Here is a 17,123-nt window from a genome sequence, read left to right as displayed (position 1 = left end):
GGTCCAGTAATCTCTGAGATCTCGACCTCGTTGTTGACAACACACATACACGGACATTTACTCAGATCGTCGAGCTGAATCGATTGGTGTATGAAAAAATTGTTTAAGTATTTTTCGGGTACTACGAAATATTGTCAGATTAGTAATTGCAACTTCATACCACGTGGATTAAGATGAATGATTACTTTTCAGACAGCAGGAAAGCTGGCTTCTTACAATCCTTGAGGTAAATCAGTCCTCTCAAAATATACGAAATCGTTTTGTGGAACCTTCTGTGTTCTTTAAATCGTTTTAGTTAGGAACTGATTTCTGTTTCATGCTCCAGTTTCCTCAGTGACTTCGGGACCGGATCTTCTTGCTAAAGCACTAGAATTATGAGTAGTGTTGTTGCTAGGGTTTCAACGATATGGATGATTGGTAAGTAATCCTTGTAAAATTGGCATGTTTCTGTCTGGGAAGGTAGATCGAGTGAGAACAGTGCTTCTAATAGGTATAGGGATTTAAGATTTGTTAAATTTATGTGATGATGGCTTTAGAAAACAGAATTTAAAAAAAAGATACTCAATCTATGAAAATATGAGCTGCATGTAAAGTTTTCAATAAGCAGCTTGATGAACACTTATAGATATACCCGCAATCTTTACTAAGTAGCTTAGGGGTCCTAAGCCTAGTAACGTCAATTTTTTGTTTGAGTGTAGGTTAATAGCGAAAGTGATCATTTCCGTTTCGATTGGATTCAACCGAAATAAAAGGAAATGTACACTCCAAAAAAATTGAATGTTACAGGTGACCTAATCCGTCATACGATGTAATTCATAAAGACCTAATTTGTCAAATGACGGAAAATTTTCATTTGTAATGACTTAATGTTAGATGAGCTTGAATTTTACTGGTTCCGACTGTAACTTGCGTTCTGCTTCGCACCGACTGTATGAATTTAAATGTACCTTTTACCGGCCAAGCAGATGCATGCTTCTGTGGCTCAGTCGGTTAACAGACGTGTGTGCGATTCAATGATTCTTGGTTCAAGCAGCGGCGGTTGCTATCAGTATTCTATTTTTTTTATTTCAATGAATTTCATGTCATGGAGTTTTAGACACAATATTGAATGTTCTTCCACGTAAACTTGCTTGAGCTGCGACGCTCCATTTATGTGCATCTAAGAAGATGAAGAATCACAGGATTTTCTAGGTGTGTAAGTTTAATACGTCTGGGAACTGTCGTTCTGGAACGAGGTGAAACGTTTTGTAGTGTTGTAGTGAATCATTACTTACCAGTCATCGTTATGGTATAAAAAATATCGTTACTTTCTCATCAAAGCTTGATGGTCATTTCGACAAACGGGAAATAGATATTAGTAGACTAATATGGGCATATCCATGTATATTACAGCATTCCCACTATGAATTGAGTGGTTCGCCTAGCAAGTACCAACAACATTCATCACACATTCTTGTTTTAAGTGTCTTTTATTTTATCAGCATATCTGCGGTAGTATGCAGTAGCATAAGTCGTTGGCTTTCTTTCATGCAATTAAACTGAAAGTTAAGAATTTCGATCTATATTTACATCACTCAGTCATTCCTTATGTTGGATTGCCTCCAAACTTTCGAAGGTTCCAGTAACAAATATAAATAGTGCAAGTGCTAGGATAAAGATGTTTTTGGTCCAGATGAACCAACCAATTCTATCCGCTCTCTGCGTCACGTCAGCTTGGCCAGAATCCCGGCATTCTTTATCTGCTAATCCTAAAATAAGCTCTAGAACTGGTGGAAAAACCAAAGCCAGTGAGGTTGAGCACAGGGCACCAATCAGCGAAATCAGAGCTCCTACGTTCAGAATACTCTCGGCAACGGTGACTAAAACATCGATAGAATAGATATAAGAACTGTGAGAAGTTTCGCATTCACAATACTTACAAGTCACCAGTACCACCATCGTCCGGAAAATTACTTCAACTAGCACGGGATTATTGGTACCACAGCTAACCCGTTTTAGCACCGTAGGTAGCATAATTTGTATTGCTATGAAGAATTGCAGTGCGTATCCCAGCAGTATACCCAACGACACCATGACTTTGACACTTTGGGCAAGAACTTCATCGTCCGGTAAATTCAGTGTTAAACTGCTCTTCACGTTGTCGCCCCATTTTAAGTAGCCGACAAAACCCAAGAAGGTAAATATCAATGTTACAACACACATACCCACGTTCAATACTCCGAGAGGTCGACCAAAGTCCGATGGTTTTTTCATGGCATTATGCAATGGTAACACCAGTGCTATTCCTTCGAAAGCAAAGATAGCCGTCCCGAAGTAAAGCGGAAGCTGACCCCAGCTGGAAAAGTAGTTTCGTTCACTGATTGAGGGAAGTTCCTGAACGGCGTAGTAGGTGGTAATGCAGGTTCCGAGAATCATACATGCGTTTGCAAGTGTCATGCACCAGGCAAGGTACTTGAGATTTCGTATTAATGATGGGAGTAGAATCGGCAGAAGGATGATGAGCATGTGCAATCGAACGTCCAAGTGGATGCCGTAGAAGTCGTAAATCTAGCAATGCACATTAAGTCGTTATTCAGTAGAATTTTAAGCATTAGGTTAGAACATACTCACTTGTTTAAGGTTATTACTAATAAAGCCAAAATACACCGTACAGAAACCCAGTTGAGTGATGCAAATGAACACATTCACTGCTATCCGCATCACTCCTGCCCAACGTTGAAACCTCAGCGGACCATGGGTGAAGCAGAGTTCAACAGTATCTGCAAAGTCCGGTAGATGATGAGTATTCGGTCGTTTCAATTTCATTTTAGCCGCGGATTTTAGCTGTCCAAATATATAATAGTTCAATTCGTTACGTATTAGTGTTATCGGTTGGATCTGGTGATTCACTTATCTTGCTACCTACCAGAAGATGTTGACTGTGGACACACGTGATCCCGAGTAATATCGTCAGAATAGGTGACACAATAATACCTCCATTGTAGAAGGCCTGTCCCATAGCGTACAGCCCAGGACCTACGTTTCCTTTGAAGATATGCATGATTGATTCTAGATACGTGGTCGGATGCTCGGAATCCACTCCATGACCACCTGCCTGACTAGTTGCCGTGTCCTTGTGGTAATCAGGTGGCGGCCTTTGGGCGCTTTCCACGTCAGTTAATTCGAATGCCTGGTTCGTTTGACCTTCGATACTTCGTCCGTTCTGACGGTTTACTTCCAAACCGTCAGATTTCTTTGGTTGCAATACTTCGACTGTGTTGGGCATCCCGAGGCTAAACGCGTAATAAAAATAAAAAACGTGATTAATCCACCTAGCATTGAGATGATACCTTTTTTTTATCAATACGCATGTGTTTTTGCATGGATATTCTTAGGTGTTTTAGTTCTCATGACATTATTTTAATTATCGTCGTTTAAAACGGCAAATTAAGATTTGATTCACTCATTACCCTGTAATGCCGAAACTGAAAAACATATCGAATTTCAATCTTAGCGTGTGACAATCGATTGAACATTCCATGAGATGCCGAAGTAAGTTTCACTTTAGAGTTTTTCGTCATTATTTGTGGTACTTCCAGAGCCGGTATTCAGGATTTAGCATAGCCCAAAATGATTCGAATGGCCATAAATTATTACGCCAAACAATTTACATGAAATTTATAAGCTCATCATCTGTAATTCCAGAATCGGATAAAATTCACCAATTTTGTATGGGACCTTAAGTCCTGTAATATTTGTTTTTGAAGTTCGATTTGGTCTTTTTGAGAAAATGATTGAGCTTTGAGAATCGATTCGATACTGGAACCGGAATTCTAAAATCGGTGTAGCCGAAATCAGTTGAATTCACCTGAGGAGTGTGTAGACATCTTTGAAAATTGTAGTGCGAATTAAAATTTGGGGGTACATTCCGAGTCCAAAAACGAATACCGCTCAAACTGAAATAAATTTATTTGGTAATCGACTATCCAAATCTGCAAACCCGATAAACCTGATTAATTTATGTGAAATGGACATTTTTATACTAATCACCCTGCATTTTCTAAACCAGAAGTCGGATCTGACTAAAAAGTAAGAGGTTTTATAGGATTTTAAGACCTCTCATTTGAATCATAGATGATTCTTAGATTTCATTTGAATCTTAGATCGGTTCAGCCATCTACGAGAAAAATTAATTGCATTATTTTAATTTCGTTTCACATATCATCCTGTGGTTCCGCAATCAGAAGTCGGATCCAAACGTAATTCAGGAGCCTTGTTTGGGAGTATACGACTTTTCATATGAATCTGAGTTTGTAGAAAACGGTTTAACCATCTCCGAAAAAAATTGAGTGAAATTATTTGTCACACATGCATTTGCTGATCTCGACGAACTGAGTCGTATGGTATATGGAAGTCATATTCTTCCAGCATTTATTGCTGTAAATAGTTTAAATCAATATAATTATGGAATTACTTCCAACTCGATAATGCTGGTATCATCTGGTTTACATATGCCATATTCGAAAGATTATGTTGCCAAAAATGAACCGTACTAAAATTGGTCCGAGGCAAATTGTCATAAAAAAGGATGCTGTACACAGTCTTTTTGGTACTTAGAAACAATTATATGTAACAGTATAAAAAATCGTGTTTCATGTTGCTCCCAAGCATTGCTTTTTCATACAGCGCTCAAAATTCCTTCTACTGGAATAAGGCTTACACAAAAATATCGATATCTCCGTTAAAATGGACGGATTTTAACAATCTATGGCTTGTTGGATAGGTATTACCGAGCGAAATCTAAGTCTGGAAACATATTCTGTTTTCAAGGTCAAATGTGACAGATACTGTCAAAAAAACTGAAAATTTTGACATAAAACTTCGTATAACTCAAAAAGTAAACATCCGATCTCAAAACCATTCAATAGCGTTCTGGGTGACGGGGAGACCTTTCATTTGCGACTAGTTTGATCAAAATCGGTCCAGCCATCTCTGAGATCTCGACCTCTTAGTTGACAACACACATACAGACACACACACACACAGACATTTGCTCAGTTCGTCGAGCTGAATCGATTGGTATATGACATTCGGCCCTCCGGGCCTCGGAAAATTTTTCGAAAGTTTGAGCGAATTCTATACCTATTTTTTATATATATAAAAAAAGGTAAAAAGGGATATTATTTCGATATAACTACAAATATTTTGTGTTTGTTTCTGTCACAGAGATTTTAACTTAGTGGTCATTTGCATATGGCAAGTGTTAAACCAATCGATTGAAATCGACAAATTTGGTGATAAAGCTATGGTCTGACAAGCAATTTGTAGCTGCGGTAAGATTTCGAAACCCTTCATCACCACTGCTTCAATGAACAGCGATATATATATATCAAGGAATGTTTACAAAAACGACTTCTACCCATGATTCGAAGCCACAAGGATCCTGTTGTCTTCTGGCCAGATCTTGCTTCTTGCCACTACTCGAAATCAACGGTAGAATGGTATACTACCAAAAATGTCACTTTCGTCCCAAAAGACATGAATCCACCAAATTGCCCACAACTTCGAACAATTGAGGAATTTTGGGCATAAACGAAGGCACATCTTAGGAAACATGTCTCGGCAGCCGAAACCATTCAACATTTCGAAAAAGATTGAAAAAAAGTGTCAAAACTTGTCTCAAAAAAGTCTGTAGGGAATTTAATGAGGAACGTTTGCAAGAAGCTAGTCTACAATGGCTATGTAGCAAATGTTGAGAATAATATTCTGTTGTTGTAGTCTAATATTATCAGTATATCGAATAAAATTTGAATATCTAACAGTAATGTAATATTATTTACAGCGAAATCAAAGTGCGTCCATACTTTCTGGGACAGTCTTTAATCTAAAAAAATTTGGATCACCATTAATTTCCCTTTTCATCCAGTTAATATTTGGAAGTTTTTCAAAACTTCCTTTTTTGCGTTCGTTGACAACCCTACTCATCTTGACAAAGCTTTAAATTACAATTTTTCATCAGCTCCACAGTAGCAATTTGAATTTCAAGCATTTCATGGAATGGTATCGAGATGAAAACCGCCACTAAATACGGCGTTATTTCTTTCTTCGTGAAAGTTTAAAACCAGCAAAGAAATTCGCACCGAAAACAAAATGCAGCCGATCCTGTTGATAATTATAATCCTTTCGTTTCAGTTTCGTAATTGAATTGATTCCAGAGCCTTCGATGAGTGTTTAAAATGCTCGAACAGCTCGGTAAATTCCACACCTTCATTTTCTTCGTCTTGGACTTATCAGTGTATTAGCAGTTCTGATTCAACTGTTATTGCCACTAAACAGTTCAACCTAAACGGAAATGGTTGGAAATTAGCGACAATCTTACACTTTTCTATTCTGAAAACTAGTATAAGGCCATTGATAAAGTTCGGAAGGCTCATAGTGAACACATCTGGTTCCGGAAATTTAATCGTAGAAATGACAAGCCGCACTTTTGCTATTCGTTTAATATTTTCAGAGACGGTTGAATCGATATAGGAAAACGTAACCGAAAATCGACATTGTTGTCTATCCGCAAAAACTTCTCAGAGATAATTCATCCAATTTCGATAAACAAATTTCGTATGAAATATTTAAAATACGAGATTCTTATTTCGCCTTCATTTGTCAGTGAAAAATATATATTCGCAAATTGAAAAAAATTCACGATGGCATGGTGTTGAAAAAGCACATCCGTTAATTCGCAAGTTCGTCTGAATGCTGGAGTAATTTTATGAATTTTCTTCATAATTAGCATAATTGGGGAGAAAGTGTTGGATTGCAAGAGAGAAGATGTTCCAAATGTTTTACGAATTCAGCTACTACGAATAATTCCTTTTGTGGAAGTTAAATTTGCCCAATATCTTGATTTTTAACAAAAGACAAGAACAGGATTGAGCATTTTTAAATCTTGAAAATAAACTTGATTGAACTCTTGAAAATAAACTTGATTACATTAGACTTGCAATAGACTCCTAGTGCGAGTAAGTCTCGAAAGATATGCGAATTGTTTAAAATATATTTAAGCGGTTTTTGGTATTCTTGGGGAAACCTGGTTAAATAAAAACTACTCTAGATGACTGGAAACAATTTCCAGAGTCCATTAGCTACTCGGGTGATGTTCGACACCGACTGAAATCAGTTGATTTTAATCTCGTTTTAAACCAACGCGAAATGTTTGTTTGAACTATCTAATTAATATTGGTTCGTAGTATCATTTCATATGCTAATCCATCAATCGGGGGATAAATTCAATCAAATCACGTAATGTTAATTTCTATTATTACAAACGACGCCGTCTGTATTTTATTCTTTTCAGCGAGAGCATCTGTGTTCAAATTTAGACTATTGTCTCATCTGCGTTCTTAAATTATAGAGTACTGTGGAATTAGATATGATGAATGTTTTCTATTGTAGTATTACTTTCACCACACCTAGTGAAACCATATCGATCATATAGTTGATTGAACCACTTGAATTATATTGCAATGAATTAGGAAAGATACGAAAATGGGTGCCCTATCTAATACCCTGTCGAAAATAGACGGGAATGTGTATAAATAAATGAACCCACGACTGGTGCACTGCACGATGGCTTACTGCAAAATGACGCGAATAACGCGAACAAAACAAATGAGGCAATAGTTGGGTAATCCGGCTGACGCATGCCACGCACCGGCCCAAGGTAGAAGAACCGGTTTGCAAATGAACACTTCTTATATTTCGTCACTCGGTTGAGATAATCTTGCGCACATCCCAACCTTTATTCTGTCATACACTTTTAAATGCCACAATTTCAATTTCAAGAATTCAGGGGCCAAGAGCAGATACTTGTCACATTATCAATGACCTACTGATGCTGAACACTCGCTTACCTGTGCTCAACAAGGCCGCACTTTTATCACGAGAATGTCTGCAACTGCGACTGATCGGCGCTCCGGTCGAGCGATACCAGCTGGGATGTGCCGAATCCACAGAATACGCCACACAATTCACGATTCAAGAAGCATTTATAACCCGAACTAGTTAACGGTTTGCGCACTAGTGGAATGCTTGCTCCACCCTGTGCTAGTGAAAGTTGTCTGTCGCTTGAACGTGGTTAATCGGTTGCGCCTGCGGAAGCGTCGTCATACAGCGTTGAAGTCCTGCACACCGAAATTCGAACCGAACCGAACCGAACCACAAACAAGGTTTGACTGGGCTTGATGATTGAGCCATCCATCGGTACCGCAGGGCCTGTTCATTGTGTAGTTGAATTCATTCACGAATAGGTTCATTCATCAGCTAAGCCATCCGTTTAATGACTACAATCAGAGGAATGCCATGGCGATGCTGGTCTTTCACTAACACCCGCGACCGTCAGAGCACGTTAGCGCGGCAAAATGTTTCACTTTCCGGGAGCAAGTAAGCAGTCGGTTTGATGAATGGTTAGTTGGCTAGTACAAGCACTGCCTGTTTAAAAGTAATTAAAAGATTATGCAAATCCGGTAAGAAATTTCCGATCCGTTTAGCACCGCGACAAACAACCTGATGTGTACCATCGCAACGGAGACATTTCATTTGCCTGATCAAACGGGAACTATTTCCTTAGACAAACAGATTTTTTTTCTTGGCACGTGCCAGAAGTTCAAAAAGGGCGTTTTGTTTCAAATGAAAATTTAGCTCGTAAGGAATGTAAGTTATACAGATTGTTTTAGATGATGTACCCTATATGTTAAATATTATTTAAAAAAATATACATTAAAGTGATGTGATATCAATATTAAAATGTGAGCTATGTGGCAATCCCTCCGTGTTTTTCACATGTAGGATAGAAGAAAGCTACGGGTTCAAGTCCCATCTCTGCGGTATGTTTTTCGCTGTTTCCATTTCATAGTTGTATTCGTCAATCTTTTTTCGATTTGTTTTTTCTCGATAGAAACTAACAAAATCCTAAAACCAGATCCAGGTGGCGCTTCGTGTTAAAAAGACTAAAATGAACCGTTTATAGGACACTCAATGTTCTGCGTTGCAAAAATGATAATCATTATAGCACTTAAAATTCGTTTGAACTTATTACTTCTAGTGCCTAGTCTTTTTGTCTGTGACTTTCGAGATTTAAATAGTCTGTATCGTGCCAGCATGTCGACAATCTCCGACGGATGCCAAGTTTCGCTGTTTTTTTGTTACTATTTCTTGGCGTTATTTGTCATATTGCTAGACAAATTTGCTGACATCCCGAGCTTGAGATTGTCGGGGAGCAAATTCGAGTGAGGCACAGAGGAATCGAGCCGGTTTTTGAACGGTGTAGTAGATTGTAGTATTCTAGAGATGATTCAGTCCATTTTTGACATTATTTGAAAGGTACTAAATCACCGTTTGCTGGTTGCAGTGAGCACTCCTACACTCGTTCGCTCGCTTTGAACTTTTTTTCGGATTGAAAATAATTTAGATTCTATTAAGTGCTAACGACTATAATGGCTTCTTGAATTTTAGCGCTTTATTTAACTAGTGATCGAGGCAGCTCACCCTTCATTCCACACTATCACGGAATAAGTTCTAAATAGAAATAGTATAGAATCGTTAGCGATGAGGGTTCAAAATAAATGTTCGATAGGTCTTTCCCGGGTTTCTAGAGAGACTACTAGCTGGAACTTGTCGTCTCGATATTCAGTGCATTTACGAACAACATGATCGATATGTTGGTAACCATCTCTACATGCACGACATTTACAATAGAGATGGTCGGGTATCGGGTATTTTACCCGAAACCCGACCCGTACCCGTACCCGCCGGGTTTTTGGTCGGGTACGGGTAAAATTTTTTATTTTCAATCGGGTACGGGTAAAAAATTTTACTGCTCACTCGGGTACGGGTCGGGTACGGGTAAATTTTTTTTTCGGGTCGATTACCCGACCATATGTACTTCACATAAATATGTTTACACGTTGACGAGATTTTTTCATTGCAAAACAGTTCTTCCGAAAAATAATCAATTTGATTCAAGGGGTTTTGACATTCGCGCCTAGGACCAGACCTGTCAACTGGCATCTTTTTCCAGAAAAAAAACATTTTTTTCTTCATGAAAAGTTATGTGAATATTTCCCGCCCTACTTTGTTTATAACATATTTAATAAGACACACTGCCTTAGCTCTATGATGTTGCGGTCGGAATCTACTTTTCACGTAGGTTTTAATGGACTGCCATTTTAAAGCTGTTTAATGCACAATCCAGTAAAAATTATTTGATTCATATACTGCCCATACTCGCATATCAGTCTCATATCGATTTTCGCCAATTTTGAGTTAGCTTGAGGAATGGAGTCTTTCCTCAATATACTCTCAGAAATTGCAATGAAAGTTGAGGGTTTGTTCAGTAAAATATAAAAAAATATCAACTCATTTCTGTGTCCCATATGCTAAGTCCCATTCAGTGCAAAATTTCAATAATTTCATTTGTTGCAATATTGGAACAGCAAAGGTGTATTACCGATATTTCATGTAATAATAACAAGATTTAGCATTAGGGAGCAAAGCAAAGTCTTGGCATTACATTCCTTTCGTGGAATTTGGCCTTTCTGTTTCAACAGACTTCGCAGCCGATTCTTAGCGTACAGAATCATTGCATGGCTAGTACTATGAATCCTACTGACACTAAGAATCCTTCCAGGTCGGGGCTCGAACATACGACAGCTGGCTTGTAAGACCAGCGTCCTATGCATTGAACCGCCAACCCGGGACCAGCATTAGGGAGCACAATAAATAAAAAAATTCGGAAATAAACTTTTGATCGTCTTTTTCTCAACATGCCGATTTCCCATATGGGACTGATATGCAAGTATGGGCAGTATATAAAATGTAGTGTAGTACTCATATCACATTCAGATACCAGAAAACTGTTATTTTAAATATTGGTTAGAGATTTTCAAAATTTTCATAAAAATCATTGGGATTCTTACCATAAAAACATGAACATTTATTTCAGAAAATCTGCATAGAAGTTCTTTTTATTCTGCACTTCTGGGTGGTGTCACCTCACTTTAAATGACACCGATTGATGGCACAGCAAGTTGGGCTATATTGCTAGTTAATTTTCGTTTCTTTTCACTGGACTACAAGTGAAAATCTCGATGCGTGACAACGTGGAGTCGCAAAAGTAAGGGTGAAAATCTTTTCTCGTGAAATACTCAAATTTTCACCGTGTTCACTCGTTAAGGGTTCCACCGGTTCAATGGCTGTAAAAACCACCAGCTACCGATAACATCGTGGGTGTGGGTTTGTGAGGTTTACAAAACGGGTATAGTTGACAGATTAATTTAAATCAAAATCATAATTAATTTTGCTTTGTAGTAAAAAATTGTAACCAAAAAAATTTCCTACGAATTTTCAAACTACTTACACTTGAAAGACTCACTGTTCACCATGTTCAAAATTGAATTTTTCACACCGGGAATACACGTACATTGTTTGATTCTTTGGTCAATTCACGTAAACGAACTGATAACACACTATTCATTTTAGGGGATGTTCGCATAACATTCATTTTCGTCACGTATAATATTCAATTTGACATTTGGAACTATTTTACGTGATTTTTCAAGTGATTCGAATGTGAATTTTTATTTGTGTGTCAAGATAATGAGCACGCTTACTTATAGTTCTAAAGAATTGGATCAAAAGTCGCACTGTTTCGTAAAAACCATACCTACCCTAAATCGAGTACAACGGGTATTACGACATATTGGGTAAATATGCTTCTCGAAAAATTTGAGAAGATATTACTCGCTTTTGTTGACTTTTGTAAATGAAAATAAAGTACCAAAGACATTGAAAATCTACAGGTCCACCATCTAACATTTATTTTTGAACTAGCGGTTATTTCGACATTGGTAACCTAAATGTCACTTCTGATTTGACAGAAACTTAGTTGTATCCTTCCGCTGATCGAAAATGGTTGTGTATACGCTTGAGGACCGCATGAAAATAGTGCAGTTTTACTTTCAAAATCATGGTAATGTTGCGGAATGTGTGCAAAAAAATCATCTTCTCGGATGAGGCACATTTTCATCTCGGCGGGTATGTTAATAAGCAAAATTGTCGCATCTGGGGACGGAAAACCCGCACGTCATCATGGAGAAGCCGATCTCAGAGAGTGACGGTTTGGTGCGGATTTTTGTCTGGCGGCATCATTGGGCCTTTTTTCTTAGAAAATGAGGCAGGAGCCGCCGCCACGGTCAATGACGAGCGGTACCGCGTCATCATTAGCGATTGGTTCTTCCCGTTACTTGAAGAGGAAGACTTGGACACCTTTTGATTCCAACAAGACGGCGCTCCGTGCCACACAGCCAACGCTACGATCGATCATCTGTGCACAGTCTTCGAAGATCGAATTATCAGTCGAAATTCGGATGTCGTTTGGCCGCCTCGGAGCTGTGATTTTACACCGTTAGACTATTATCTTTGAGCGGCTGTCAAAGATAAGTGTTATGTGGACAAGCCAGAGACAATTCAAGCCTTGAAGGATAACATTCGTGCATCCATAGCTGAAATAAAGCTGCATACAATCGAAAATGTATTAAAAAGCTGGACCGACCGTAAGGCGTACTGCAAGGCCAGCCGAGGCAGCCATTTGAATGAAATTATATTCCACAATTACCCGGAAGGATTATACTTTAAGGTAGCGCTTCGCCGTGGTCAAGTCGAAGCGAGACAACTCACTGCTTCCTCTTGCTTTGTCGCCGAAATTTCACTCTAAATTGCAAATTTCTCCAATACTAACCCGATTCACGAAAAATCAAAAACATACGATTGTAGGTAAATGATTTTACTATGCATTTGGCGAAAAATATTAGTTAGAAAGCTTTTCTTTCGCGAGATTTCGTGCGAGTTTTGTTAAACCTTTTGTTTTCTTTTTTCCATTTCTCGCTATAAACAACTCGCATATGTAGGGATGTGCTACGTTTTCAACAAAGCTTCAAAGCTAGTAGCGATGAAAATCATTACTGATTTCTGGTTCTACTGAAACATGAATAGAAATTATTTTACAAAGTAGTAACACTTACTTACATTTTCTACTCATCTTTATTCAACGTTTACACAGAGAGAACGGACAACGAAAACAAAAGAAATGTTGTTAGCGTCTACCGCATGTGGCATTTTTCACACCCCAATGCATGCGTTGACATTGTGTGCGTGCGAAAGAATAAGGAAAAACTCATTTATTTTTAAAACTCGCACGAAATCTTTCGATAAAAACGTTTATCAGGCACAGTTTATATACGAATCGATAGAAAAATTAATTATCTAGAATCGTATGTTCTTGAAATTTCCGTTTTCTTTACCGTTTTCTCACAATTTTGGGTAAAGTGCGTGAAACCCCGGGATAGGCAGCGAACTCCCGTGACCACGGCGAAGCGCTACCTTTAATATGAAAAAATAAATTTTGAATTCGGATGAACCGTTTGTTTTTTTATGCATATTTAAAAAAAGGTACATTACATTATTCATGCTTCACAGTGTATTTATATGTTTAAAAGTAAACAAGCATTTTAATGTATTTTTCTTACCAACTAGAGCCTGATACGGCTCGATATCTAAAACACTTTATTTTTTCCATACTGAATTTTGGTAAAATTTTTACTACTCATTCGGGTCGGGTACGGGTAATTTTTTTTATTTTTTTTCGGGTACGGGTAATTTTTATTTATTATTGATCGCGTACGGGTCGGGTACGGGTAATTTTTTAAATTTTCAATCGGGTACGGGTCGGGTACGGGTAAATTTTTTTGCTGATCACTCGGGTACGGGTCGGGTTCGGGTATAAGAATTTCTATACCCGACCATCTCTAATTTACAAGACTATTGCACTGGAGATTACTCAACGATGTGAATTCTTTTGCGGGATCGGCAAAAATTTGTCTGGGAAAATTGATAATTGATTGTCGATTTTTTTCGAAAAAACCTGTTCTAATCCACCTAGTGGTGTAATGATGCCTTTCTCATATATAATACTGTGGTATTCTATTCAAAATGTTTCTCTTCGATTTTTGAATGAAACCAAGGGATTGTTTGTGCAATAACTAGTATAACATACAGAATGAAACAGTTCTCTGATCGGTTAGGTCATCCATTAGAAAACGAAGTGGGTTCACTATTATATGCACTTCCAGCACCGGAACCCGATAGCCGGTATAAACGAAGTCGGTTCGTACGGCCACCAACTAACATGACGTACAAACTCTATTAGTTTTTATTCAAATTTTGAAGATTTCACACGATTTTGCCATCGTACTCTAAACGACGATTGAAATTTTCGTTGTATCCAACAATATGCAGTAATTTTTGGACGAACCATAAGTCCTTTATTTGACACTAAGATTGGGAATAACGGTTTTGGGTCCAGCTTAGAAATTTTTTTACGTGTTTTGTTTCGCCGGTTTGAGTCACGGTGTACAATATTGAACACACTTTACATACGGTTCCTGCGTAATCCGGAACCGGAGACCAGGAACCAGGATAGCCGGAATCGGTTTGTTTAGTTGTCTACCGATAATGGCTATCAATTTGTGTAGTTTTAAGATCAGTTTAGAAAATTTTTTTACATGTTTTGTTTCGCCGGTTTAAGTGACGGTGTACAATATTGAACACACTTTACCCTATAACTCCGAAACCGGAAGTCGGATCCGGATGAAAGTCAAAAATTCCGTATGGGACCGTGAGACCTTTCATTTGAATTTGAGTTTCTGGTACTTTGGAATTAATCGATTCATCGAGCTCACCGCAAATGACCACAGATAAAATTCATTGAAAAGTGTAAGAGGTGGAGCTTATGCGACTAATTGAGGGTTGCCAAATAGTAACGAATATTTGATTTGATTTTATATCAGTCACATGTAAACAGAAAAACATACGCTTGTGTTACAATTTGTTGATGTTTTTCCACTATGACCAAATATTGGCATTCGATAATCAAAACTAAAATATATAAAATTCAAGATTGCGTAATTTTGTACCCGGGCCCATTAATACGTAAAAGAGGCACTTTTTTAAATCCGCTGAATATTGTATTCATTGATTATAATGGCTGCCATTTGCACAAGTTTTTCCAACTACACACTCGTGACAAAGCGTTCAAATATTCTCTGCCAGAGAGGAGATGCTGTCCAAAAACAGACACAAAGTTTGTTCTGCACAAATACTTGCAAGAATTCTTCAGAATTCCAGTTGCTCTTCGTATTAGCACAGGCTCAACTATAACAATTTTCTTTTGAATTGAGAGATTATTCTCTACTTATTGATTTAATATTATTGTCCGGGAACTTTTAATCGACACTGTAGTGTTCATAAAAATCTACGTTTGTCTATGAGGGGAGAGGGAGGTTTTGTTTAAAGCATACGTGGACTACTCTTAATTTCTTTTTTGAAAAAAATTTAACTGGGAAACTCAGTCAGAAATACTATCTCTTTCCTGTTAAAATGTTCATTTCATTTACATTTCTAAGAAACCAAATTTTCTATTCCATCCACATTCCATCCACACTTACTTCTAGTCTTACAAACCAGTTGTCGTATGTTCGAGCCCCGACCTGGAAGGATTCTTAGTGTCAGTAGGATCGTAGTTATCCTGTACGTTATGAATCGGCTGCGAAGTCTGTTGAAACAGAAAGGCCAAATTCCACAAAAGGATGCCAAGATTTTGCTTTGCACTCGTATGGCATGTAGTCTAATTTGTTGAACAACAAAATTTGTCTAGATCCCTTCTAAATATTTCTAGTAACACTAAGCACCAACATCAAATTTTATCGATCACCTTTGATTGTCTCGCCTGGTATGAAGATGAACGGCCCAACACCAATCAAAACATTTCATTTGAATAACGTTGTACACTGAAGTCTTTTTTTATGCGAGTTTACGTACCGCATAAAAAACCACATAACTCTGAAACTTCGTATAAAAAAACCGCATAACTCTGAAACTTCGCATAAAAAAAACGTTTTGTGAAAAGAAAAAGTCTACGTACACTTTCAGAGGAGGTTGGGGTTTGAGTTATTTGGAAAAGTCTACGAAAGTCTACGAGTGGGGACAAGGGGGCTCAAAAGTTCCAAATTGTAAAACTCGATTTTTCTTGTGTGTACGTATGTGAGTGCGTATGTTTGCAAGTGACAAAAATATGCACTCACTTTTCTCCGAGATGACAAATCCGATTTCAACAAACTTTGGCATCGGATATAGGGGTCCCCTGAATCCGGATCCGCAAGTACCAGAAATAGTGTTCGAAAACTTCCTATTTTTCTCAGAGATAGCTTAATCGATTTTCTTGAGCATAGATTCATATTTGTATAAAAGATCTTACGGTCCTTTACAAAATTTATGAATTTTGTTTTTCCGGTATTATTGAAAATTGAAATAAAAATCTCCAAAATGGAACTGACACATTTTTTCCAAAGTGGCTCAATTGATTTTTACAAACAAAAGACCCAAATAAAAGGTAATCTTGAACTACAAAGAGAAGCGTGTTTGAAATTTCAACCCTTCATTTTGATCGATGCAGCAAAAAATAAAAAAAAAAGTCTTTTAGTATTGGAAAGAGATGATAAATTATAACGAACATTCACTTAGGCAATCAAAATTCGAATAAAAGTGACGTGGACCTAATGATCTCGATTAGTTTCAGCATCTCATTAGATTTGAGTGAGTGACTAGGTCGTAGGAGGTTCGCACTAGTTTTCCATAAGTACACTTAATGTTTGAATGAAATTCCTCGATTCATGCAAATGAAAGGCAAAATTACTCTCACTAGGCTAGTCAAAACAAACCGTTTAACGCAGTGCCAACACATGTGTCACTGAAAAAGTATAAACAAACTGTTGCTCTCACTCTACCCGAACTAATGGCGACCGCGCTCAAAGTCGAACCGCGAACAACTCCTTCCAAGTAAATTTCATCTACATAATTGTCATCAATGGGAATGTATGCAGAAAAAAGTGGAAAGGGAACATGAATCCGTCGAATATGGTAGTTATGGGTGCAAGTGGAAAAGAACTGGAGCGCATCCAAGTTCACATGTCGTGATCGGAACAATCGCTTACCGAGAGCACTGACGATCCAGAAAGTTTGTCAACCGTTTTACCTGG

General features: G+C 37.9%; 1 protein-coding gene across 1 annotated transcript in view; it reads right to left on the bottom strand.

The window, feature by feature from the left end:
- Positions 1 to 1,545: 1,545 nt before the first annotated feature.
- Positions 1,546 to 17,123, bottom strand: part of LOC131425452 (proton-coupled amino acid transporter 1-like) — a 35,325-nt gene continuing 19,747 nt past the window's right edge. The window contains exons 2-5 of the mRNA XM_058587394.1: positions 2,906 to 3,272; positions 2,611 to 2,823; positions 1,920 to 2,547; positions 1,546 to 1,859 (exon numbers count right to left, since the gene is read on the bottom strand). Of these exons, the coding sequence (XP_058443377.1) occupies positions 1,579 to 1,859; positions 1,920 to 2,547; positions 2,611 to 2,823; positions 2,906 to 3,265 (1,482 nt within the window). The 5' untranslated portion in view covers positions 3,266 to 3,272 and the 3' untranslated portion in view covers positions 1,546 to 1,578. The remainder of the gene's footprint in view (positions 1,860 to 1,919; positions 2,548 to 2,610; positions 2,824 to 2,905; positions 3,273 to 17,123) is intronic.

This window comes from Malaya genurostris, chromosome 1 (genome assembly GCF_030247185.1).
Source record: "Malaya genurostris strain Urasoe2022 chromosome 1, Malgen_1.1, whole genome shotgun sequence".
Lineage (NCBI taxonomy): Eukaryota > Metazoa > Arthropoda > Insecta > Diptera > Culicidae > Malaya > Malaya genurostris.
The sequence above is the reverse complement of the archived record's forward strand: the minus strand, read 5'-3'. Positions and strand labels throughout refer to the sequence as shown.